Source organism: Ambystoma mexicanum, chromosome 6p (assembly GCF_040938575.1).
Source record: "Ambystoma mexicanum isolate Mex_15411 chromosome 6p, UKY_AmexF1_1, whole genome shotgun sequence".
NCBI classification, from domain to species: Eukaryota; Metazoa; Chordata; class Amphibia; order Caudata; family Ambystomatidae; genus Ambystoma; species Ambystoma mexicanum.
This window is the reverse complement of record NC_090935.1, coordinates 1,128,885,566-1,128,913,225: the sequence shown is the minus strand read 5'-3', so window position 1 is coordinate 1,128,913,225 and position 27,660 is coordinate 1,128,885,566. Positions and strand designations below refer to the sequence as shown.

Sequence of the window (27,660 nt, the reverse complement as noted above, 5' to 3'; positions counted from 1 at the left end):
CTGTCTAGACTGGGTTTTTCAGACTGACCCCATCGATTTCGGGTTTCAACCCAAAATTGGCAGTTGCATTGCGCTTTGTCTTCAGCCCCTCTGCTGTGATGTTCTACAACAGGGCTACTAACAGACAGGGATTTTCCTCAAATACACATTACCTCAAAAGCGGGTATGTGTCCTTTCTGTTACCAGGGAGATACTGTAACACACAAAACAGAGTAAGGAACAAAAAAGCTTCACCAGGGCTGTTTATTATGTTGTGCAATTAATGCAACCCTAACTGTTTCCCTACAGGGAGTACACAATGCTAACCCTGCATGATGTTTCTAACCCTCAAAAAACACTAATGCGCCAGCGAGAATTGCATGGGGACTATTTGTGCCCTATGTCACAATAATGGAGAAACATTCACAATGAACTACCACAGTACATTTAATACATACAAATTTCATTAGCCAAAACTATTAAAACCAAGACAGTTACGGGAAAAACCATTTCCCGGCTGCACCCTTGGATGAAACAGACGGGTCACGTGGGACTCAGCGTCACACACTGACAATTTAATTGCCCTCCGTGAGGTGTCTGGTTGATCCAGGAGTAATTTGCTAAAACATTTTATAAAAGTATGTCGCACAGATTCTCAGCACAAAATGCACTTTGTATTCAACTCGTTTTTCTACAGGTGCATGAACCATTCTCTTGTGCGGGGATACATGACAACTTTATAAAGGAAAACTTGAGTTCGCTGAAACTGATTCAAACGATTTTTGTCTAAAAGTGCTAAGTCCACTTGTGTCACTCTAAGTAAGGTGACATCTATATCTCTGGTCGACCGGTTTCAATGATGTCTTGCGTCTATCATATTCTTCAGGACCCATTATTGCTTCTTTTGACCCAATAAACCAGCCCCATAGGAGCGGGATTGCGACATATCCTGTGGAAAAAATGGGAGAGCGTCAAAATGACTTCTCTCGTGGGAAAAAGGATACGGCATTTCTTAATGGCTCTTATTGATGGAATGAAGTAATTTTGCTTTCGAAAGTACTGAACACGTCAATTTGTGACATTAAAAGAGGCTATCTTCACCCTACCCCATCACCATTGAGTGCATGTCGTTATGTCTAACCTGACAAACTCGTACCTGTCCAGCTATTTGTATGTGCAAAGGGAAGGCACATTCGATTTCTGTAGTGTTGCCACTTTCAGATAGAATTGGAAAGCCTGAGATGGTACTTGATCTGCACAAAAGAACACTCATGTTGCATTGGCTGTGTCTATGCTCCCATAATGTTACATCACCTTATCCTCAAATATATTGTCCCACTATTGTTTACCTTTCCACTCAAAGACGTCCCTTCAATGAGGTGAGCTTCTTAGTCTCGCAACTTTATTCATTATGCTTTCGAAGGGGTCCTGCAAAAAAAGGGGGATTGCAGAACATTAATCACAGTGGATCTTTTTTGGTTTGATTATCTGTTAAGTGGGGGAGACCCGGTGATTAGTGCCAAAAGTGGCCCACTTGTTTACAGCTCCTAGTGATCGAGCCCCCATATAGCCCCATCATGTGTATTTGTTGAGCCTAAATGCTCGTATCGAACCCAATAGTGCAATCATATTTTCAAAGTGGCACCAAAAGCCCAAAACAATTTCATCAGAAATGGGAGCATGCACGTAATCTGAGTAGCATGTCCCACGAGTTCTTACTTGTTGGGTTCTTATTCCCCCAGCACGCTTTCTTCTGTCTCGTTACTTCGCGGTGGACGCGAATGGCGTTCCTCGCGGTGAACGCTAGTAAGCTAATCCGCGTCTTTTGTCAGCGCCGACAAAGGATGGTCTTGCTAGCAGCCAATGGAAGACCGCGACCGGGTCACATGTCCCGTCGGCCATTTTGGATCAGGAAACGAAACGTGTTCCCGCGGCCGTTTCTGGGATGGGAAGCACATAAGGGGAAAGCCAATTCGCATAGAAATTTTTACATGAATCTGCTAGCACCAATGCGGTTTTCAAAAATGAATGATATCCCAAAACACCCAAGGACTCTTATATGCTCCCTACACACAATATTCAAATTGCGTGGGAGCCCATTATATGCATGAGTGAACTTCATGCGAAGAATGGGGGGTGCGCCTAAGGTGCCCCTAAGGTGCCGGAAGATCTGCCCACTTGTGAAGACTACTTTATAGGTTGTGTTCTTTGCCAGATCCAGGGTGGGAGCAATTCAGTGCAGTTCATCCTTTGGATAAGTGTGTACATTCACAAGTCCTCCCCACCCAGACAAGTTGGGAAACAGAGCTACACATAAGACATTTGAATGCTAGGAAATAAAGCTACATTTGACCTATCACTGTGGCAGCCTAACCTGTTGGTTAGGCTGCCACAGTGCTTTATGAGGCTTCATCTGGGAGCATTAGTTTCCAGAGTCGAAATGTCTAGCTGTCTCACTCCTACAGAACGTGTAAAGGGTGTTGTACTTTCTCTGCTGCAAAACGGATAATTTTGTAATGGAGTGGACACACGGTCCATCGAACTTCCTCGGATTTTCCCTGAGCTAAACTTGAGGGCTTGCTGCTTCTGTTGTGCTGCTAGTCGGTCAAATATACCTGCAAGGAATTTTATGGTGCTAGTGGTCTGAATGTATCCTTTGTTTGCCACGGTGGCAACACAAGTTGGCGCAGCAAGAGCATGCATTTTGTTGAATGTCATTTAAGCTTTTCCGCTTTGCTCTGTGGTTGGCGAAGCATGAGATTCCCACATTTTATTTTTGGTAAAGCGCGGAACTGCGTCCAGCTCGTCTCCGATTTTACATCGGACAGCTACCTTTGGTGGGACTGATGTCTGATGTGGGTCCTTTGCGTGCTGGGCCTAGAGACCCAAGATGCCCCTTTTGATGCCAAAACATGTCTGAGGTTCTTTAAGGTTTCCTGTAGAAGAGGTGACCAAGCAGTTTGGGCCAGACTACCCCTTTTGGTGTGGTATTAGGCTTGATTTGCAATGTGTTCCCTTTCTTTGATGGCTTGGCAGGCTGAAAAAATTGCCTGGTGGCTTCACCAGAGGTTTAATATTAATTCTAAACCTTCCAGCCATCACTTTGAATAATTTCTTTGCTTTGTTTGCAGACATTGGTTCGTAAGCTTCTTTATTCCAGTGCAAGTTGTAATTGTTTGTAGAGCACTTATATACACAAGTGAAGTGCTTCAAAGCGTAAGGCGGGAAGGGTACAAGGGAAAACGATAGTCCTTCTTGGTCCTTGACGTTTCCAAATGCTCCAACAAAGAAAATTAATTAGCATACTAGGCCAGAGGCATTTCTACTAGTATGAATGCCCGGAGGGAAGGGAGAGAAGGGGAGAGCACACAATCGCGCACCTATGCACAAGTGTTTCAGGCGTGACCAAGTTGAGGAGGGAAGACCAAGGGAGAACCGGACAAAACAAACTTGCTAGGCCAAGTGCAGACAGGAAGTGCAGTAAGGGGGTGGAAGGGGAACGAGTGCGCCCAGTCCATCAGGGCCTGGGTTAAGTGCAGAAGAGGGTGCCTCACATGGAACAAACTTTCGAGTGCAGAGGCCTGGAGGCACTGTGGAACCGGCGGGGTCCAATAAAACTATTCTAGTTGTAGGTTAAAGCGCTTCATTTTTAAGAGTTAAATGAAATGACCGGTCACATGTTTTGTACAATGTTTAAACTGTTTCTACCAGTTCAAAGGCCTTTTTAGCAAAATACTTTACATTTTGTAGGTTCCTTTTATAGATTGGGGAGGAAAGATCGCTCGGTGGCAGCGTGTTTATCTTGTAAGCAAGACAATGTGGCGCAACACAAGTTTGAATCCTGGTCCCGCACTTTGAAACACCTGCTGGTATTAATTGAGTTATAAATGGGCAATGAAATAAGTGAGATGTTGCTCCAGCACCTCAAATACTGCTTTAGACGTTCACTGCAGCTGCCCCTAGAGTTCCTGCATCACTCATTCTAGCAACTGGAGGGGCTGCAAGGTGGGTAACATGACCCCTCTAATTTCGATAGAACTAATGCTGATCTTACATGCGCAAAATAAGCAGTGTGGCATAGAAATTTGCTATGCAATTCTGTAGGTTTGCTAATCGAATTTACTTGTAAAGCTAACTTTGCTACACAAGTTACCCTGTGCAATGAAGGCCCAGCACTCCCTGCAATCCTCTTGCCCCCGGGGCTCTCTTCATGCTCTTTTGTCTGTTCACTGCAATTATAAAGGGGCTAATAGGCAGAGCAGTAGTAATCCCCTCATCCATAGGCCTGTGTGGTAGTGCTAGGCAATAATAAATGAAACCAGAATTAATTGAGATGATGCTTTAAGCTAACTATTCTGTCCGCCAAAGACTAGTATGTTCGTTATTTTGAAGTCATGCAACCTTGAATGAGAGATGGCTGCAAACTACAATATTCCCTCTAGTTTGCCCAGTTAACTGCCTGCTACACCACCCACTCTGCTTAGTGTCTTACTTTCCTCCTTAATACAGAAAGCAAATTAGAGGTTTATGCAGTAGTGATCAATAGTTTCATCCAGTCTGTACATCGACATATCTACACCGTAGTTGGCCTCCCAAGCTCTTTGCTCTTAGGTTACATTGTATACTAGCGCCTTCAGGAGATAGCTGGCCATTGTTTTCAGAGCCCTTTTATTTGCCCATTTATACAGCTAAAAATTTAGACTCCAGTGCTCGCAAAGTCTTTTTACCCACTCGACTAGTAGTCGATTTTATGATGGGTAAGTACCATTTGCAGGTGAAACCTTTCAACATCTACTTTGCAGTAAATTTCAAATTTTCACTGTTTATGGCTGGCCTCAGGGTGGCAGCAGTGTGCCAAACATAGCGGGTTTGTGGTAATGTGCTCCATTTTACAGAAAGTGCATTTAAACTTGTCATCAATTGCCACGGGTTGAGTGCATATCTTAGGTCGAATAGGTCAACTAATTTACTCTATCTGCAAGTCTATTTGAATTAAAGAATTTGCAAGGGCCCGACCCCTCTCACTAATTTCAGCGGTACACACGAGCTGTATTTCTTATTTTATGTCTTGGTGACACTAAATATTAACATTGCTAATCAAATGGGTTTGTCTGCTAAAGAACACTTTAATACTTTGCTAATCAAAATTTGAAAACGAATGTATGCTGTCTGATATACAGCATAACATTGGCATCTTGGCAACATTGCCACCTACAGTTGCCTGATGCAGTGAGATTTACGTTGCATCCAGAAGGTGATCTTGCAATCATTGATTTCCCCCAAAAACAGCACAAGCTTAGCCATGTACTTGGCACCTTGACATGCCTGGTGCTGAATAGCTATCTCCCTCAAAGCAGTTTGTAAACTCTCCCCAACCCATAGCAGATAATAGTAAGAGATTGAGGAAAGCAGCAACAGGTCACACCATATAAGCGGGCACAATGCGTGTTTATGGACTGATGCTTAAGGGCCCCCAAATAAAATGGGACCATTGCAATTAATCACCCAAAAACGACTGCACAGACCAATTGTACCTGCACCATTGGCTGATGTAGGCACTATAGATTGGTACCTACATGAGGTGTCCTGTCATTTTTCCAAACGTAAGTTTTGAATGGCAAACTTTTGCATTTTTTTGGCAATGGCATTCTTTCGAATGACACTTTCTTTGAAGAAAAATTGAAGTGCCATCGACATGGGTTAGGGTAGGTGGCGTGGGCGGACTGGGTGGGAACACCCAATATACACAAACTTTGACTTTACATGGAGCTGTCCAGACCTGAAATTACAGCATTGGACAGCTGCACCTAACGCTGCAAAGTTACAAAAAAAACCATTGAAATGCTACTTTTAACATGTAAAAGTGCATTTCAATTGAAACCAGTCCATGACTATTGTCGATGGATTGGTTTAGAAAGAAAAACACTTTGCATATTAAATAGGCTGTCGCAGCTTTTGTTTTTCGAAACTTGTTTTCGAAATTATCACTATGAACCCCTACATGACTAACAGCTTTGGATTTCAAGAGGTTGAACCCTTCCATATCCTGGCATTTCAGATGGCAAGGCCTAGTGTTTTGAGGCAATGAAGGGGAGCACACATACCAATTTTGCAGATGAATTTGTTCAAAAAACCCACAAATAGCAATATACAGCTGACCTCACATTACTGGGTTGCAGGTCAGCATGGCACCACCACCTGAAAGAACAAAAATGCAGTCTTGCATGAGGCAGAAACAAACATCCCTATCCAAAAATGTGACTCTGCCCTGAGTTATGGTGCATTGACCTAGGGCAGTCAAGGTTGGAAATCTATTTCTAAACCAATAGAGCAGACTGAAACGGGAGTGCCATGTAGCGTCATAGCAATTTGACCAATTGTAGGCACCACTGATTATAAACTGACTGAGATGGAAGTGATTTAAGAGCATCCACTAGAATTGGAGGGGTGGTGTGAGAAATGAGTTTGATATCCTATTTCTAGAATTACATTTAGTAATGCATTACGGCGCAGGATTGATCGCCATTGATTCTATCACTAAATGTCTCAGCCCACATCGGCTGCATCAGAAAAGCTGGTGATACAAATGCTCAAACATTTGCAACCTACCTGTGGGCCACTGCTCCCTGTCCTACAAGCATAGACTTGAAAGTTGACTAGGCCCAGGCCTAGGGTGGCAGATTGCCAGAGGAGCAGCATTTCTATTTTCAATGTACAGTTTGTCACTTTCTTTGCAATATAAAGCCAATTTTGTTTCTCAGGTCTGGCTGATCCACAACACTGCATAATTTTGAGCTTTTAGCAGTCATTCCACTCTGACAAGTACTTGATGGACAAACTTGTGTATATATACTTGATATATACAGAATCTTTGTTAGGGTGACTTAATCTCATACCCAATGCAGTATGCTGTTGGTATGTAGTGATTCAGTCATACAACTCAGACCTATATGACGATATAAAGCTCTTTGGTCGTTAGTATCTTCCCAAAATGTTCTTTAATATGAAAAACAGCCAAACCCTCATTGGTGTCACTTCACCATCTTTGCAATTCTTTCTAATCAATACATACACTGTTGAGCAATCGCTTTCATAGTCTAATACATGAAATGCATCCTTTTTAACCATTGCAAAAATGATTTTCCTTTCAGAAAAGTCAAAGTTAAAATGATGCATCTTTTTACAAATTTTAAATGCATGCCTATGCTGAAGCGCACAGTTCCCAGAGGCGGCACTAAAATGAGAAGCATCCACTAATTTCCCTCCCCGCCCCACATTTCAGATGTCTGGTCGCCCATGGAGCAATTACAATGGCAAAGAGTATATCTGAATTTTACATGTGCTTCAAGAACCCTTTGAAACAATACCCAAAGCCATAGAAGGGTGAGAACAATAACTGTGTGACAAAGGTACACAATGTTTTGTCATGGTCATAGCACACAGCACTAAGGCTATGACCAAGGCAAGTTGCATGTAGGTGTTGAATGCCAATGGTGAGAGCTACTTTTCAAAGCAGATGTCGGGCGGGATGGGAGCAATACTGCTGCCATTGAAATCGTCAGAATTGAACATTGCTATGACACCCAGTGCATGGTTACTGGGTAACTTCGATTAGGGTGCTCAGTAATGGGAAAGAAGAACATGGAGTATAAAGAAAACCCAAAGGATCAAGAAGCAGTAAAACACAACTGTTTAGGTGTTTGTATTCTTGTAGCTTTCTACTGTTATTTGCCTGACCGTGCTATGTGATCCATTCAGCCATCTTTACAGAAGCTGCTCAGTGCTAAGCAGGTAAATGGCATCCCTGCTTGGTTTACCATGTCTTTAACATTCTGTTGCACGCTTAGTATTAGGAGAACCAACTGCAAAGTATGTCGCATTTTGCATAACTGATGTTTGATCTTTACATTATTATAATTTAAATACAAGGTAGGACTTCAAACGACAGCAGGACATCTATATCTATACCCACAAATCTCAATGCTCCTATGTACTGTACAGTCCAACCAATTCGAAGCAGTTAAACCTTTTACGTCTCCTTAAACGCAAGCTGGAAAGACTTGTAGCCTAAACCACACTTACAAAGTTAATATTGTGTTGGAACTCCCAATCCATTGCTCAATTTTGCTCTTGGAGCATTGGGTATTTTGAACAATTGCACAAAGACAGGGTTTGGAATTACCAGGAGTTCAATAGCTCCCATCTCCTTGCAATAGCCAAGATAAGCCTGGCTAGCATGAAACCAGGAGCTACTTGCGGTGCCATACAAACCTAGCTATGGTATTAACTGTAGTTTTGGGAATGTGTATAGAATAAAAGGAACACCTGAGACATTTAAAGCATATTGGATAGTATATAATGGACAAAGTTAGTTTGCGTATTTTTGCACTATGTACTAGCTCCTGGTTCCCCAGACATAGCTCCTGCCTAAAGGGTGATGCCAGATACCCAGGAGCTGTGTTTTGCTCTTGGTTAACCAATCCTAATTTCGACCCTTGACAAAGCAATGTCGACAGGATCTACCACTTCATTTGTTATTGTAAGTGATTTCAATGTGGCACACACCCAAGTCTTGCCCAGCATGTAGTGCGCAACTGAAATCCTTATTGACTTTTATCTATAAGTTCAATATTCTGAACGATCTACCACTCATCACACCCTTCTCCTGAGAACCCCCCGCCCGGTCACACTGAACCAGGAATCTGCTAGTTTGCTAAGGTAAATATTTATGTATTAAAATGTAATCACAGTATGTTTTTAATAGGTAATCACCAATGGGGTGACAGTACACAGAATAATATCTTTAATACACTATGAATCAAGGAATGGGCACAAAAACAAATGCAGCACAGAAAAGAATACTTTTGTGTTGGTTTGGACAGATGGCACTATGGTTAGAGGTTCCCCCTGCAACACCCCTCAACCCCCCCCCCCAAATAGGCAATGAAATAGATGTGAGGAAAGAGCAGGTATTCAGGAATAGCATAAATCAGACAGAATATCTGTCCCACCTTCCCCCTTCAAACACAAGAGAAAAACGGAATTGACTTTTCAGCTGTCAGATGGCTTTTAAATTGTCTTAGGAATTGGCTGGGCAGAAACACCAAATGCAACCGAAAATACTATAAATTCCTATGGGAGCTGCTTTGAACAGTTGCACACAGTCACAAACAATTTAGTCCAAATAAAGCATTTGAAATCAAAGTCCAAGTAAGAGACAATTTAAAGCCATTTCACAAGTGTAAAATCTCTGCATGTAAAAGCGTGGCTAAATTTTCCTTGCACGATATTGGCTGTAACGGGAGAATTGCACTGGTTTGCAATGCTGTTTTGGGTTCTATGGATGTTGGGTACAAGTAGGAGTTGAAATTTCGTTTGTCATAAAAACTTGGTTATAGAGGTTTTAGTAAATGCTATTTTTGTAAAATAGGTGCGAGAATGGATCGGGTTTAGAAACGAGATGTTTTCTTATGCTTTATTAAAGACTACAAATAGAATGCCACACAGGAAGGTCACTCGCGGCCGATCACAACAGATCGTGTGATGCTCTAGTTTCAGTTGGTTTGGCAATTACTTTTCTTAATCAAAAAGTTAGGGCTTAGGAACACAGATGAGAAAAGAGACAGCACAAAGATAGTTCTAGCAACACAATGGTTCTGAATTAGGAATGGGATAGGAAGAACAGTGGCCCATACTATATTTGCATTGTATGATCCCTATTTCAAACCTATTAATACTCGCAGAATTTATTAAATTGGGCCGGCAGTTCTGGTCATGGATTGGGCAGGTCCACCGGCAAACGGGCACCTCTGGAGGGATTTGGGTCAGCGGCGCTGGTGAAGTTGGGACTGCACCTCAGACTGGATTTGGAAAGCCCCTTCTGGTGACTGGACCGGTGGATAGCCGGATACAAGTTTTCAGTGGGCACGCCTAGTGGTAGCCAGCCAAGCTGAATTAAAATTAAATCCCTTCAGGTTCGGGATTTCTGCAATTGGGTCAGTCTAGCAATAATTTTGCAATGAAATCTGGGTCAAAATTCTGGAGTCTGCTAGTTCTGGAATAAGGTGCTGCGTGGACATCTGGATGGGTTCTGGAAGCAGTGTTCCGGAAGTAGTGAGTTGAGTTGCCTTCCTATATTTGCTCATTATAAATTTTATGGCATGGGCAGACCTTCAGAACACCCCTCCCCATCTGTGTGGCTACAGGCATTTGCTTCATTTTGGTTGGCGGCTTAAACAGAGCTGTCATCTTATGACCGGATTTGGGAACTCCCACCTGAATTTTTACTCGCAAAATACTTTTGCACAAATGTACATTTGTTCCATTATGTACCCTCACAAAATTAGACACTTTTCACATTTGTCTACATTTACATCAAATTTCCATCTGGATTTTCATCAATTTTACCCAGAACACTTTGGATTCATTATTTCTAATTCGATACACCTCTAGGTGCTGATCAGTGGATTGTGTACATACAATTTTACGCTTGCAACATTAACATTTTTGCCACAATCAGTGTTTTAGTGTCTTTGGTTCCTGATGTAGTAAAAACTCCTACCACCTCTTCACTTGTCTAGCATGAGTTCAGACTTATAAGTTTGCACTTTTCACTTGTCTACATATTTTGGCTGCCATGCTAAATGTCATAAAGTTCTTGGGCAAAAACAAATCATTTCCATTCAAAACCCAGTCCAGGTTTTTTTTCTCTTGCTTGCCAAAGTGAGCAGATGGCCGGTCCTTTGAAGTTCACTGAGAAACTCCCTCACCTCCTGCTCCTCCTGGCAGAGGCCAATTCTTAGCATGTCCTTTGAGTGGCTTGCTAGGATTATGCGTGACCCATTAACAGCCATTCTTCCTGTTCTCAAGGAAGTGTCAACAGATGTCATTTTTCCCAGGGCAGACCCTGCCGGGTCAGATTCACATGTGGATTGGCTTCAGACTGGGCTCTGTCATTAATCTTTTCAGTTTATATATAAAATAGAAGTACAGAGTATTAAGAATTTAACCATTTTAAAAGAATTAGCCCTTCAGCAACATACTTTAAATAGTAGATTGCAACTTTTCAGGACAAAGCAATACATTTAAGCTAGGTTTACAGCCAGTTTCTTTTGGCAGCTGTCGGGCTGTGATGCCTGGATCCCTCTGACTGTCTTGAGGATCCATTATGCCAGCACCCTCTCCCTTCAATAATTCATTGGGGAAAATAACTGAATTTGGCGTCAAAACAGCACTTTGAAGGTTGCCCTTGATTAGGAAACTGTATTTAGGGGCATTTTCGGATTTTAGCCATTCTGCGGGCTTGTTTCCAGTGACGGATGACAGCAGTGCTGCCTGCTTTTACACCACTTTGCCGGTGAATTTGGCAGGGCGTGCTGCCTCATTAATGGGTTTTGAACTCTGCTCAATTCTGCAAACTTAGTGCGCACAGGGGTTATTGCCTCCATTCTTGCCAATGTCCTTTCCCCATTTGCATAGGGGTGCAGTGTTGTGCATAAAAATACTCCACATCATGAAAGGTGCCTGTGTTGTGCAGCTACAATGAATGCTGTTGCTTCCCACACACGAATGGTCCGGGTTGCCCGTTTCCATTACTCCACCATGAGAATGCACAGTCAAAGAACTTTCAACTTACTCTACCGAGTTTGTCCAAGTAATGTTTACAAACTTCACTTGTGATTTTGCCATATTTTTACGGCATTCCAGCCCAAGGGATTTGAAGTAAGTCTGCAGCAGGTAACTCGCCATATTTCCATTGCTAACACCAGATCTGTAACCATGAAGGGTTTTTCGGTATTCAACATTTATATAAGCTGTTCCTGTACACTTTGCATATAATTTATATGTAAACTTTACCATTTAACAATACCGGATGAAGAAATGTAGTTAATATGAATTATTGCTGACCAGTCTAGGTGCTTCTCATAGAGACGACAGGCAGTCTATGAAACCAGATATTGAGGTGTGGACCGCAGCTGTCGCCACACTTCCTCCCAGTCAGTTTAATTGCATATTTCACTCTGCTCTGCCATCTCCCGCACTCCACCACCTGCACTCACCAGGATTCATCAGCTGGCTGCTGGTGATGTGCAATATGGTAATGCTAGATTATATTTTAAGGTAGTTTTTCGTTGTGAAAACCCTGCAGCCTGTGCAAACTCTTTGCACCAAAAGTATCCCTTAGCACCACTGGTATTAAGCAGGGCTTATCTCGGTGAGCTGACCTGGCGAGTAGCAGCCCTCAAATGACAGGTCTTGGGCCAGTGGGCACGTACCAGCCAGGTGAGCCAGCCATTAATGGCTTGTAAAAAAGTTGCCAAGCTATTGCAAACGGTGGGTCGGCGGATTACCGTAAATACTATTTACACTTTGGAATTCCACGTTGACAGGCAGAGTTGCAATTCCTAATCTGTAGTGCCTAGAATGTCAGCTGCACCAATTGCTCACCTGCCCCATGACTTGCCTCCTCGGCTCAACCTGTTTTTCTCTGGCAGTTCCCTGCTGCCTCTCTTCCAGCCCCCAGCCTGTCGCTGCCCTTACCTTTTTTCTGTGCGACATGCTGGGCCTCATGCGATCTCCATGGCAGTGTGGGACACGTTACTAATTAGCTTTCATGCAGTGGTTTAGATCTGCGCCTGGTGCGGAAAGCATGCCACCCTCATGGGGTGCTGGTGGGGTTGGGAGGTTGGCGGCGGGAGGGGTGTGGGGTGTCGGGCATCCTTGGACGACTTAAGCCCCCTTTTTTTGCTTGGAGCAATTGCATTGAATACCTTTTCGTTGCTTGCTTACAAAGCCTTTCTCCTTTGCATGAGTGCTCGTTGGTTCTGAGGCGCCGTTGGCCCATAAATGCTGCCGCCAAGCTCCTAATCAAAATATTTGTAAACTTCTTTTGGGAATGTTGCTATATTCTAATAGAATTGGTCCTGGGGTGCTAAGTGCTGCAGTCCCTTACTCTGCACCCTCCCTGGGCTGTAATGCCAGGCAGCAGGACTGTCCAGTCTGCATGACGCTTGCAGTGTTGGCACCTTTCGAATTGCGGAGATGCCCACCGCTAGATGCTTATGGCGGCAGAAGGCTCCAGTGGCGGTCGACGGGGGGAAGAAGGTGGGAGGGAGATTCATCCCTGGTGAATTTGACTTGCCTGGAACCATCTCAAAACAATGTCTTACCAGTGAAAGTTTAAGCAAAGATGAATTGCCTCTCCTTAACGGGAGTTTGCGCTTACTTATTATTTTAGGCCTCTAACCAGTGAGTTATGAGGATATTGGCATGCCCGTATGCATCAACCAACCATAGACCCCTTAATAAAGGGGTGACACCATTTTAACAATCCTGTGAGCCTACTCTTAGCAAGCTTAAAACGTGCTGTACAGTAGAAATTATTAACCAGCCACAGGACTATGGGATTGTACTGTTCAGCATGTCGGTAAGAAGGGAACCTTTTTCTTGGTCGGGTATTTCTGCTGACACCAGGTCCTGGTGGCCAAATGAGTGGTATTGGCTAACTTGCATAATCCGTAGGGGTGGGGTAATGGAATGCCAAAAGATGTCTGGCGGAACTTTGCTGTAGCCACAAGATGACCTACTGCCTTCTAGATTAATAACCTGGCTTGTAATATGTAACATGCTACACTGGAATGCAGTTCTTGGTGGGCCATTCTAAAAACACTTATTTTTTTTCCTCCCCTCCCCAGATTTGAGAACCTGCAGAGCGACTGAAATCAGTTGTGGTCCACGCTCCACGCAGTGCATTCCAATTTCTTGGAGCTGTGATGGTGAAACAGATTGTGACGGTGGCGAGGATGAAGTTAATTGTGGTAAGTTTGGCATCCTGGACCTTTTCAGATTTGTTTCAATGGCCATTGAGCAAGAGGTTTACTCCTACGTCCCGTCCCCTTTCCTCCATACTTGTGGGACATCTCTCCGTCCTGTGGGACGGGACCGGAGCACTTTATAAAGCATCCAAATTTTTCCAAAAATTTGGCCTTCCTATCTTTCCTGCGCGGGGCCCGGCACGCGGCCGTAACCCCACCCACCTTGGCTCTGCCCCACGCATCGTCCTTTTCTCTGCTCGATCGGGCCGGACGCACTTGCATCCTCAAAGATTTTCTTCCCTGTTTTCCTCTGTCTCTCGCTAGCGTTAGTCTGTCTGTCTTTTAAATTGGACTTTCCAGACTGTTCGTGTCATCGTCGCTTCGCGAGGGCGGATCCCCATCCTCTTTGTTTAGAGTGTTTGGTCCGGAACACCGTTGGACTCCTGTTTTTACTGTGAGTCCCTTTCGGTCCGGGCTCTTCAACGTCGGTTGGAATGGTGGGAGGTGTTCCGACGCACCATCTCATTTTCAGGCGTTCATCGACGAGAAGAAGAAACGCCCGGTAAGCTCTTTAATTTTCAGAGCACCCCGGCCGGGGATACCTTCCCGGGTTCTTCTCGAGCCGGGAGGGGCGTTGATCGCTCTCACCGGGGTTCGCCCTGAGGTGCCTGTCGGGCCTAATAATTCTACCAGAGTTTTCTCTGAGGGTCTCCGTACACCGTAGTAACTTCCGAGGCCCCTCCTGTGGGGGCTGTGTGTGACCCAGTTCTGCTGAGTCACAGGGTACCGGAGCTTGCTCTGAGGCCTCTTTCGGCTTCCCCCAAACAAGACCGGGGTGCGCCCCGAGGCCTTGGCTGGGCTTGTGTTTACCGAACGGATGTCCGAGGCCCGTGCTGATAAGGATATTACCGGGCCTAGGCCCGAGGTCCCTCGTACAGAGAGGCTAAGGCTACCAACAGTTCTGAGGGGCCGGGCAGGGCCCCGTCGGGGAAAGCGGTTTCTCACCGTTCCAGCGGTGATACCAGATCTGTTGAGGGAGTAAAGAAGCAAGGTTTTTCTTTTACCAGCGGTGCCGAGGTCCTTCCTTCGAAGGCTCAGTTGGTGGTTGGTATGTCGCAGAAACATTCCAGGCCTCATAGTACCGGCTCTGCCGAGGTTCCTTATGTTAAGGCTAAAATTAAGACCCCTGATCCATCGACGGGGACTCCTGCCTCACCTCCTCACTTGCCGCAGTTCCCCTCAGATGAAGACAAAATGGCGGCTGTTCCCGCCACGACCACGGCGGCCATTTTAGGTACTACCCCCTACAACTACGCCATCGGCCTCTGGTGTAGGGTTCGGTCCTTTGGGTGAACCGAAGGTCACTTGTGCGTATCCTTACCGGCCCGTTTATGATTGGAACGCCCAGATGCCTCTTCCGCACAATGTTTCGTTGCCTGCAGGGGCGGCCCCTTTGATTTATGTGGATACGTCGCCGGAGGGCCCGGCGTGGCACCCTTCTCCGTTACGTCCCTGGATTTGTCCACCTCATGAGAGGCCTTAGGTTCCGAAGCAATCTCCTGAGGACGTTTTTTTCAGTAAATTTCAAGCACTTATGCGCACCGACCCCATGAGGGAGTATTTCAAAGGGCTTTGTAAGGAAATTTGTCCACCAGCGCACCCGGCTCAACCCGTTCCTCTGGTGGTTCCGCCGGCGCCTCCTTTGCCCGTGGTGCCTGCCCCTGCTCTTCCGCCTTTGCCACGGTTGTCCCCAGTGGACAAGGCAGTGCCTGACACGGTTCAGCAGGATCCTGACCTGTCAGATGACCTTTAAGGCGAGCAGGACAACGAGGACCTTCCCCGCTCTGTTAGAACTTTTCATGACCGTGTACTGGACGTGATGAATTTCTTAGATGTCCCGGTTCCCGAGGCACCTTCGCCACAGGAGGGTGTGCTTTCTGGGGCGTTCACCCTGTCTCCTTTGGAGCATACCAGCCTTTTCCTGCAGAAGGATGTTTTGGCCGAGGTCCGAAGAGTCTGGGAGAAGCCACACTCAGGACGTTTTGTCAATAAAAAGATTGACGCAAGGTACAGGCTGCACTCTTCGGAGGAAGTGGCCTTGTCTTGTCCGCCTCCCTCCTCCACAGTGGTGGCTGCGGCCACGTTGCAGTCCAGACCTGCAGCATCCTCTTCCGCGATGGCTACTCGGGTCTTGGGAAAGGAGGACAAGCTCCTGGATTCCCTAGGGAGGAGAATCTTTGCCAATTCGGCCTTGCAGCTCAGGCAGGCCAATGCCGAATTGATTTTGGCGGGAGCTAACATGCGGATGTGGAAAGGTCTGTCTGAGTTTGAGGAGCACATTCCGGTCGAGAAGTTGGAAGATTTCAGAGGTGGCCTTTCCGATGCCAGGGTCTTGGCCCAGGATCTCCTGGAGGCTGCGGCTCATCACGTAGACACCTCGGCTCGGGGCATGATGCTCAGGGTTGATGCCTCGAGGCAAGCGTGGTTGCATGCCACTAAGTTTTCGAAGGAAGTACAAGACAAAGTATTGCTCCTTCCATTCGATGGTAAGGAGCTTTTTCATTTTTCTACTGATGTAGAGCTCACCAAAACCAAGGATAGCACTCAGACGGCTAAATCATTGTCTGTTCTGGTTAAAGCTCCTTTCAAACCTCAGACCGTTATCGCAGAGTCGACCTTCTGGTTTCAGGGGCTTCCTCGACCGCAAATCGCGCAGAGTGGATACTCCTGCAGGGAATAACCGCCGTAGACAACAGCGTACGTGGTATTTCTCCCGCTCCTCGGCCTCTTCAGGTTCAGGTGGCACCGCCACGATAAACCTGCCAAATGACGTTTTTCCGTGCTCGCACGAAACCCCGTTGGGAGGACACATTGTCTTTTTGGGAGGCGTGGCAGACATCACAGAAGACAGATGGGTCTTATCAGTTGCTCGGGCGGGCTTCCGCTTACCTTTACCCCCTACCCCTCCACCCTCCTTTTCAGCTGTCGGGCTCACCCTCCCTCAAGGCCGAGGTTCAGAAACTTCTGCTCCTCAGAGCTGTGGAACCCGTTCCCCTTGAGGAGCAAGGGTAGGGCTCCTACTCCCGGCTGTTTACGGTGCCCAATCCCAACCAGGCTGGCCTGTGCACCATCCTAGACCTTTCCCAGTTCAATCTTTCCTTACCCCAAGAGAAATTCAAGATTATCACGCCCGGCCAGATTTGCTCCTCGTTGGAGGCGGGCGAGTGGCTCAGCGTGGTGGACCTTCGGGATGCGTACATGCATATCCTGAATTGGGCTCCACACAGGAGGTACCTCGGTTTCTCTTTGGGAGAGGAGCACTTCCAGTTTCGGGTGCTTCCTTTTGGCCTCAGCTCGGCGCCGCATGTCTTCACGAAGATGTCAGTGATTGCGGCCTATCTTCGTCTTCAGGGTGTCCATGTGTATCCTTATTTGGACGATTGGCTTTTACGCAGCCCCTGTCTGCTGGCGGCAGCGGGCAACCTCCAGTCTCTCCTTCAGCTCCTGTTCCATCTTGGGCTGTCGGTGAACTGGCGGAAATCCTCCGACGGTCTCTCAGGACCTGATTTTTTTCTGGGTTTTCGTTGGAACACGATCGACTGCAGAGTATACCTGACTGGGGACAGAATGGCAGATCTGTTGGCCACGTGTCAGATGTTTGCGCAGCCGGAGAGTATGTCGGCCTGGTGGTTCCAGAGGCTTCTGGGCCTCATGGCCTCGTGTGTGCTGGCTCTTCCTCTTGCTCGTCTCAAAATGAAACGGACCCAGATGGCCCTTCAGAATTCATGGCGTAAGGCAGTGGACCCAGACTCTATGCGGATAATGATTCCGGATTCCATGAGTGGACCTGGACTGGTGGTCATCTCTCAGCAATCTGTCTGGGGTTTCAGGACCCGGTCCCTATGGTGATCACGATTGACTCCTCCCTCCTCGGGTGGGGTGCGACGTTAGATCTCCTTCAGGTCTCAGACCTCTGGTCGCCTCAGGACAAGCTCCTGCGCATAAATCATTTGGAGCTTCTGGCGATTTTCTTGGCGCTCGGGCGGTCAGACCGGTCATTGTCAACAAAGTGGTCTGCATAAGAAAGGACAATGTGGTGTCAATGTATTACATCAACGAGCAGGGGGGAACTAAGTCCCCCCGCCCCTCCTCGTGAACCTGTCCATCCAGATTTGGGAGTGGCCCGTGCTTCATGGTGTCTGGCTGCTTGCAGTGCACATTCCGGGCCAGCTGAATGTCACAGCAGATGCCCAAAGCCGGCGGACAGTGGTCAGCTACGAGTGGGAGTTGAAGGCGGAGGTCCTCAGGGATTTTCTCGTGCTGGGGCACACCGCAGGTGGACCTCTTCGCAATGGCGGTGAACAAGAAGCTTCCTCTGTATGCCTCCAGAGGGGGGCTGGGAGCCTCCTCTCTCGGGAATGCCCTAGAGATTCCATGGCACAACATGAGAGCTTACGCCTTCCCGCCTCTGCCTCTAGTTCACCGGGCAATTTGGAAGTTGAACTCGGTGAACTTTTCTCTTCTGATAGCCCTGTGGTGGCCGGCCAGGTTTTGATTCTCAGAACTCCACACCTGTCGGCTTATCCGCCGATCAGGTTACCGGTAACTCCCGATCTTCTCCACCAGGGGGAGCTGCAGCTGTGGCCCCCCTCCCCACAATCGCTCAGCTTGGCGGCATGGTGCCAGAGTTCAGGTCTTTAGAGCGTCTGAATTTGTCTGCGGATAACATGCGTATTATCCAGGCAGCCAAAAAACCCTCGACCAGATCTCAGTACAAGAGTAAATGGCCCAGGTTCTGTCATTGGTGTCTAGAGAAGAAATTGGATCCGGGGGGGGGGGGCACGGTTGACACGGTGTCCTTCGTGTCCTCCCTAGCAGAGTCAGGGGTTAATGTTCTGTCATGCAGGACTTACCTTTCAGCGGTCTCCGCTTATCTTTCTACGGATCAGTGTTTGTATTCTCTGACTAACCCAGTGGTAAAGAGGCATTTCACTGGTTTAACACGCCTTTACCCTCCAGTTCGTAATCCGCACCCGCCATGGGACCTGAATGTTGTCCTGACGGCGCTGTGCCATAAACCCTTTGGGCCAATGGCTACTGTGGACCTCAAGTACTTGTCTTGGAAAGTGTCCTTTTTAGTCGCCGTCACATCGGCAAGGAGAGTGAGTGAGCTCCAGGCATTGTCGGTGGAGCATCCTTTCTTGGTCTTTCACAAGGACAAGGTAGTCCTTCGAACTAATCCGGCTTTTCTGACGAAGATAGTGACCGAATTCCATTTGAATCAATTGATCGCCCTACCGGTCTTTTTTCCGAACCCCGCCTCTGAGGCGGAGAGGGTTCTACACTGTCTTGATGTCCGAAGAGCCCTTAAGTTCTACCTGGATAGGACTTCCGAGCTTAGAATTTCTTAACTTTTTGTGACTTTCGGCAACCCTCAAGGCAAGCGGGCGTCTAAGGCAACTATTTCTAGGTGGATTGCCGCCTGCATCATGGAGTCTTTCACTGTCCAAAAGCTGAAACCTCCTAAAGGTATTCATGCACACCTGGTGCGGGGCAAGACAGCTGCGGTTGCTCTTCAGAAGTATGTTCCCTGGGAGTCCATCGCTAGGGCAGCTACTTGGGCCTCCATCTGCTTTCTGTAAGCATTACTGCCTCGATATGAGTTCTAGAGCTGAAGCTCAGTTTGGTCAGGCTGTGCTGAAGAACCTTTTTCAGTAAGGGGTATTTCCATCACACGTAGTTCCTGTAAGGAGTGCTTGGTAATCTCCCACAAGTATGGAGGAAAGTGGACGGGACGTAGGAGTATTACCAGGTTACTCACCGTAGTGACCACCTTACTCCTAGTCCCCTTTCCTCCATACGCCCGCCCGCCATCCCCTCTAATAAGGTTCCTCTGTATTGGTAATGGGTCTCTGACCTGGCAAAGAAAAGGACTGAGGGGCGATGCGTGAGGCGGAGCCAAGGTTGGCGGGGTTATGGCCGCATGCCGGGCCCTGCGCAGGAAAGAGCGGAAGGACACATTTTTGGAAAAATGTGGATGCTTTTTACAAAGTGTTCCGGTCCCGTCCCACAGGACGGAGAGATGTCCCACAAGTATGGAGGAAAGGGGACTATGGACTGGGAGTAAGGTGGTCACTACGGTGAGTAACCTGGTAATTCTGGAACAAGTAAAATAATTCCCTTGCTCTTCTGTAGGGTTTGCACTAAATGTTGTAGACTTGGGTGATTGCTCTCGGTTCTGTTGAAACTAGAGCTTTTCCTCTTGTCAGATAGCTATTTGGGGTTCAGCTCATTTCAGTTTCAAACCATACATGGCTTTGAGTTTTGTTAGCAATTGGTTTTTTTATTCACTGCATACCCCTTTTAAAGGTGTTTAGGATTATATAACCTTACACATGACTGTTCCACTTAAAATGAGACACTGTAGCATCACAAGATGGTGCGCATTTTAATTTCCTAATGATTCTGACCGGTTACCTCCATACCAGTGGTTAAGTTCAGAATCAGTTAAAACTCGTTCGTAAAGACGCAAGTACTGGCACTGCTTCACATAAGATTGTGAAGTGGGAGGATTGTACGACATTTTTAAAGTAGGGTGTACAATTATTTTGTAGTGTAAAACTGAAATGTTTGACTATTTCTTTGCACCAATTTATTCATGCATTTTCAGAAGTTTACCTTTTTCTGAACAAGCAGTAAAAATGTAATTTTCTTCCTGTGCCACGATGTGTACTACTGGTCCAAACATGTCCATTGAGCTGTGTGGACACACCGGGGGCACAAGATCCTATTTCTATTGTTTGTAGCCTTTTTATTCTTAGCTTTATTTTTTTGGCTGTGTGCATGTTAGTTTGTTAAACCCCTTCTCTGTAGCGCTGAGTACTGGAATTCGTGCAGACTTGTTTCAGCAAAGTCCTTATGCCTGCCAATTGACACTGCTCAGTTTAATCTTGATTTTCACTAAACCCACAGGTCTGTTGTCATTGACGAGCTCAGTCTGTGCTGCTAAAATGTAAAGCTACAGAGCTTCCCTTAATTGGCACTGCTCCCAACAATGTGGCCACGAAACCCTTGTTCCTAGGTTGACCTAAATTACTGTGTGGAAAGAATAAGTATTTTGAAGCATTTTACAAATGACCCCTTCCTCCATCCTTCAAGTTTTCTTTTGGTCCACCATTTGAGAACAAAAAATCCTTGAAAGGCTCCTTGCTAGAAGTAGTGTTCTTTTGTTCTCTCATTCAATTTCTAAGAGGAGACACGCAGTGTTCAAACTAATGGTACATTTTCTCCATGTGCTCATTCAGGTCTGCTTGCATTGGCCTTTTTGGTCTACCATGTTTCCGTTGAAATTGGCCACACTGGGTTTAGGGCGCTGGGTGTCGGTAAATGCACTGTAGGTGCATCATGTTGCTTATCATTTGCTTAGGTCTTTTTATTTTTCATTTCTTTGTTGCATGATGGGATAACTGGGAGGATTTGGTTTAGTTCTACTCTTTAGGTAGATTTGAATCCTCCTTTCCACTTAATAAAATTCACAACACCATGTTTAATTGTTTGACTCCATGAATCTTGAGCCATTTCCCTAGGTGTCTTCCAAAACGCTCGATACTAATTCGAGCTTGACTGCTTTCCTTAATGAGAACGTTGTGGACTTCTAGTTAATTCCCAAAACATTACTAATATGCTTGTTAGCAATCATTGATATTACCTTTATCTGCTGGCCCAAATCTTGTATACCACTTAACAAGTTCTTGATGCCCTCTCGAGCTTGTTAATCGAGAGTCCTAGTCTCGTTTATTTAAGCCTAAAAGGTTTATGCTCCAAATGTATTTTATATAGTGCCAGTACACACCCTCTTGATCCGCCTTGGGGTACTGAAATCAATGTTGATATGCCATGCATTACTCTGCCTGCAATTGCTGAGCTAGGATGGGAAAATCCTATTGGTCCGAGCCAGTAGCAAGTAAGAGGCACTGGTGAATTGGGAGGGGTCGGCGGCGGGGGCTGTGGGGAGTTGAGCCATAAGTGGTTCAATTGCCAACATCATGACGGCCCGAAATATCACCTTGTGCTTTCTAGATTCAGTTGGGCACTGGGTGTACGTTGGTGTACACATCTGGAAATGCAGGCTAGTTTTATAGGTTGTTCGAGTAGCTTAATGAGATTGTGGGTGTTGTGAAATCTCTCATTCTGGTGTCTGGAGTTTTGATAAATCACGTTCTAGCCGTGTTACTGTAATTATGTCACGCCAGCAAGATTTTAAATGCGGTCTTATAAAGACTTGGGCGGTTCACCTGGCACACCTTTTCTTAATGGTGATGCTCAATAGGGTCCTTTTCAAAAGTGGCGTGAAAATAGACTTGTTGACCAGAAAGCTTAATGAGCAGCCCTTGAGCTAGATTTTTTTACTGTATAATAAAATAACCTCAGATCCAACTACTTCAAGGGGCAAGAGTTGATGATGGGAACTAGAGCGATGATTGGATATGCGCAGTTTGCGAACACAAGTTTACCTATATACCTGTTATATTTTTAAAGGTAATATAACTTGCAGTCCAGATGAGTATACATGCGGCAATGGGCGATGCATTTCCAAGAACTTTTACTGCAACGGCCATGATGACTGTGGCGATGTAAGTGATGAACGTGATTGCACCCCTGCAACCTGCGGTGCTCATGAATTTCAATGCAAAAACTCTTCCTGTATCCCCATTACCTGGGTTTGTGATGACGATGCAGACTGCTCGGACCATTCTGATGAATCACTGGAGCAGTGTGGGCGACAACCGACCTCCCCTCAAAGATGCCCAGAGAACAATATACAGTGTGGCTCTGGAGAATGCATTCACAAGAAGTGGCGCTGTGATGGTGATGCAGATTGCAAAGACAAGAGTGATGAGATCAATTGCCGTAAGTATGTTGAGATCTGCTCATGCCAACCTTTCATGCTGATTGGAAAATTGAAACCTTTTGCTTGGATCACTAGATATGTGCAGGTCTCTGCATGCCTCCTAGAACGGTCTAGTTCTTAGACTAATTTGCCTTTGCAGCTTATTGACTGTATGGATGACAACCTTAAAGATAAGCTGCTGCCACTTTTTCCATAAAATCTTGTTTAGTTTTACACACGAACCTTGTTCGTCCTATATGGATAATTATGAATCCTCACTTACTGTGTGCCACATTGCATGCAACACATCCCCAATCTCCTCTGTAACCTACAACTGGTTTTCTTTAGGCACAGAAGCCAACCTTTGCACCATAACACGGTCAGGCAAATAACAGTAGGAAGCTACAGGAATACAAAGACCGAAACAGCTGTAGGTTTTACTGCTTCTTGAACCTTTGGGTTTTCTTTATACTCCCATGTTCTTCTTTCCCATTACTGAGCACCCTAATCGAAGTTACCCAGTAACCATGAACTGGGTGTCATATCAATGTTCAATTCTGACGATTTCCTTGGCAGCAGTATTGCGCCCATCCCGCCTGACATCTGGTTTGAAAAGTAGCTCTCAACATTGGCATTTAACACCTACATGCAACTCTCCTGGTCATAGACTTAGTGCTGTGTGCTATAACCATAACATTTCCCCTGGCCCAAAATCTACATAATGCCAGATTACTACCCTGTGTGTTAAAGTTGAACACTGAAAGCATGCTTCTTGGCGTGCCCGCTGATCTTTGCAAGACTACTCCACTATGCAAGAACCCTGAAGCATTTTCTGCTCAATGACATCACTTGCTACATCAGAACAATCTATTCAACCCCGTATTACATTAACCTTCTCCCTGGATCAGCCAATTAATATTACTTTACCAACTAGTTTGCTCACTTGAGTACTGCATTGTCAAGCTCTCGATTTCAAACCACTGCATCACTTATCCTACCTAGACATCACAGTAGCCAGAATATCTTTACTTCAACAGTGTCCCTCTAGTTGAAAACCAGCTGTAAAAATACAAACCGTAAAAATTCAAATCCTTAAAAGGGTTGGCCTTTCCTCTGCCCAGATCACTCTCATAAACAGCCTTGGAACGATGTAAGCAGTAATTGCTGTGTTTGACCAACAGGAGTCTGGCTCTCTACAGGCAGTACTGACTGCATGTAAAGGTCATCTCAACTTTATGGCTCCCTCAAACCTGTGGCTGGCGGAAGATGGCCTCTCAATGTGTTCATGGCCCTTCCAGATCACCAAGCATAGCTTGACTGTTTGTTTTTTTAAAATATTGTGGGGGGAAAGCCTAGCCCACTTACCTTACTGTAGGAATCCGTATTTTATATTTGCTACAATGGGGTTGTGGAAAGGTTGCAGGAGAGATCTGGTGAATGGAGGGGGTAGAATAAGGTTATTGCAGAAGTGATGGCTGTAATGCAGTTCCTCAGTCTGCTACTTCCACAGGTCTACGCTAACCGGAATCGAACTGCATTTTATGGGGTGGGAGGAGGAAATGTCTTGGCAGAGGCTCCTTAAATCATGACTAGGTTTTTAGTGTTTTGGAAAATTTCACTGGTCTTTCCAGTGTCTTCACAAAATTAAAAAATCGATCAGTGTTCATACGTTTTAGTGGAAATAATGACGCAAGTGTTTTTCCAGTTTATGTGAAAAACATGCCTAACATTTGAGGGAACAGCATCTCAAAAGGGGTAGCCAACCCGCTTCTGCTGAGAGCCAGCAACCGCCTTCAGTGAGACTGCGCCCTTGCAAAGGATGTGAGAAATATTGTGTACAAAATGCTGCCTTTTATCAACATACAGGGCAGGTATGTGTGAGGGCCTGTGCGACACAGGATGTGCAGTGGTCCTCAATTTGCATATGTATTCCATCTGAAATCTCAATAGTGTTACCGGAAGTGACATGAGGCTTTGAAACCTGATGGCATCACGGAAAGCAACATTATAAGAAATTGTCATGATCAACCCATTTTTGATGTGCAATAGGTTATGTTGACTTATACCACACAGTTGCATTTGTATGTTCAGGCGCTCTATGAATGGTTGTTTATGGAGCAGTAGAATCAGTGGGGTACTTTTTTGTTTCTAGAGTTCAAGGTGGACAGAGAAGTCTCTGAGATCAAATCCTTAAGATTGAACACTTCAGTTAAGGTTTGACGCAGGGATTTGCGCCCTGTCTGAAACGTAGAATTTTGACCACATGTGTCAACCAGGCTCTAGCTGGTAGGATGCTTTATCTTTCAAGAATGCTCTATACCCATCATAATCTCCGACCATAAGCGTCCATGTAGAAATGTCATTCAAATGGAGAATTGTAGCTTTGTTTGTCCGATCTTGAACCAGAAGCCTGAATTATATCAGCATGCAAAGCAGCACGAGACTAATTAAAGACCTAGGTGCAACATAAGTTGATAAGGTCACCTTTAGTCCTAGTTTTACACGTGCATTGAAGTGGATACTAGGGAGGGTTGGGAGGTCCTCCATGTGCTGTAGTAGTGTCTTGACATTGTAAAAATACTTGTTGCCGACTCCTTAGACACCCTTTTGCAGCTGTTGCTTGCCTCAACAAGTTTGCAGGAACAGAAGCAAAGAGCAAGCATGAAAGCAATATTGTATGTTTTTTTGGTCAAAGAGTATGACATTGGTATGGGGCTGTTAGCAAATATTGCAGCCTTTTTTTATTTTTTCAGACAATTGAGGCCAAGTGAATGTGTGGTCACAAATGGCTAAAGGTTGGCTCAAATTTCTTGCTTCTCTCGACTAACAAATATTGTATTTCTTTACAAATGAGGATGGACCATATTTAGCAGTGCCTGTGCTTATTGTAACCCTACATATAGGGGAATAGCCACAGACACTGCCTGGGGACAAAAATAAAGTTGCTGCAAAATCGGTTACATACTTGTTTAGTTGAGCAGTATTTTGCAAGTTGGGATTTTCTGAGATTGTAGTAAATTCTAAGATCTTTTTGGTGTCCGTTGATGCTTTTAAATGCCCAAAAGTGGCTACATTTGCTCAAAGAAACACCTGGCCACTGACAAATTAAAAAAAAAATCAATGCAATATTTTCTTGGTGCCTGCATCTTATTCAAACCCCACATTAGAGTAAGGGGGGGGAGAGCACCTGGGGCACAGACACTGAAATTCAGTTTATATTTTTGTAAATAGAAGTATTTCAGTGGTCAAGGATTTATGTTCTGCAATTCGGCAGCCACAAAAATGGTTCCATTGGATCTCGAAGTTCTTTCAGAAAGAGTAAGCAATGGGAGAAAGCATTAAGGTATACTGGGGTGCTGGGGCCCTTCTACCATTGGATGCCAAGCCCCCCCCTGCAGCCACATCTTCACCCACACTCAAACTTCCTCCCATCCTTGCTCACACTAAGGCGGCAGGTTGCTAATCGGTGTTTTTAGTTTTACCCAAGGAGGCACTTTCTCCTAGTGGCGCTTTCCAGGGTTTATCAGATTAAACCAACCAGGAAGCCTAATGAGGAAGTGGTTTGGTTAAGTGTAGCTTAGTCAAGAATGTGTTTCTAAAACATTACATGTTCTGGCGTCCAGTATCCCACACGCCATAGTGCAACCAATGACATGGCCACTTAACGAAACTGCTTAAGTTATGAAATTAAAAAGATGTGCGTATCGGATGCCAGGAATGGGCTTACTATTTTGTGGCTTTACTTTTCAGCCTGAGGCCTAGCAGCATGAACATCTCACTTTAATCGAGCTGCACCACCTGACCAAGTTGCTGCATGCTTGTGTGCTAATCGCTTTCCTTGTACTGGCAGGCTCCTTTTCTTGATCCATGTGAACTGCAAGCTTGTTTGTGTTTTTTCTTTGATCAACACTTTCCAGCTTCACTAGCCCATGCTGCCAACTTCTGCCTTCAATGAAAGTACTTCTTATTCTGGGCCTTGTCTCAACCGTGTTCTGTGTGTAATGAGCATCAGATCCCACATGTTACTTCAACACTTTCCTAGCTACTAACACTGCACTTAATTCACTTTTTTGTTGACGTTTTTCTAAAATTTGTATTAAATGGTGTTAGGGGAATTGAGAGAATAAAATAGTTTTTCAATTATGTTTGTGAAATGGATTTCAGGGTGAGCTATGTCTTATGACCTGAGGGATCTGATGCATATTGATGAGAACGGGCAAGGAGACCTTATCTTTTCCCCCTGTTTTGTAGTAGCCCCCTTCTGCCAATAATAAGGGTGACCCATTGTTATATTGATAACTATGTTGCTGCAAACTCTAGTTTCGGTGATAATTAAGTTTGGACGTGTGGGATGCTTGCATAGTTTCCACGCAGTGCTAGTTCAGAACCAGGGGCAAATCCAGTATGTTCAAGTCGAGGGTATCCTAGGGCCAGCTTTTAGTTCCTACCTGGTAGGTGCAAGAGCAGCCCACTTTCAAGACCAAACAATACCACAACCAGAGACTCCCACATCATTCCCTATACAACCTATCTGAGCACTCCCATCCACTCTGCCAAAGCATGTTTCCCAGTCATGGAAGTATGGTAACGCATCTAGTGCCCTGTCGTGTGAATGCTAACCTCATGCGTTTAATGCTAGCCACTCCTTAGATTCGCTCATTCATCTACATGCCATTGCCACCTGCACATGATCCGACTGTGTATCCACAATATCCTAACCAGCCAACCAGTGCGTTGCTTGTTCTCCCAACACACATTTCAAGCCCCACTCCTGTTCTGACCTTAATCTCCATTGCAACATTGTGCCACATTGGTCTGCAACTGATCACAGATGCATGGCCATCTTGGGGCGACAATGCGGGGGGCAAACAAGACTTGCACCGTAACATGCACTAACCTTTTCACAATCTATAAAGCACACCAGGGTGCAGGGAGGGCCACTGGTGTTTTCTCCATGACAACAGATGTTAATGTACT

General features: G+C 45.5%; 1 protein-coding gene across 2 annotated transcripts in view; it reads left to right on the top strand.

The window, feature by feature from the left end:
- VLDLR (very low density lipoprotein receptor) overlaps positions 1 to 27,660 on the top strand; it is a 546,560-nt gene that overhangs the window by 262,398 nt on the left and 256,502 nt on the right. Inside the window, exons 4-5 of one of the 2 annotated variants that reach the window (XM_069625743.1) lie at positions 13,674 to 13,796; positions 22,332 to 22,703. In XM_069625743.1, the coding sequence (XP_069481844.1) occupies positions 13,674 to 13,796; positions 22,332 to 22,703 (495 nt within the window). The remainder of the gene's footprint in view (positions 1 to 13,673; positions 13,797 to 22,331; positions 22,704 to 27,660) is intronic. The other variant, XM_069625744.1, reaches the window with a different exon arrangement.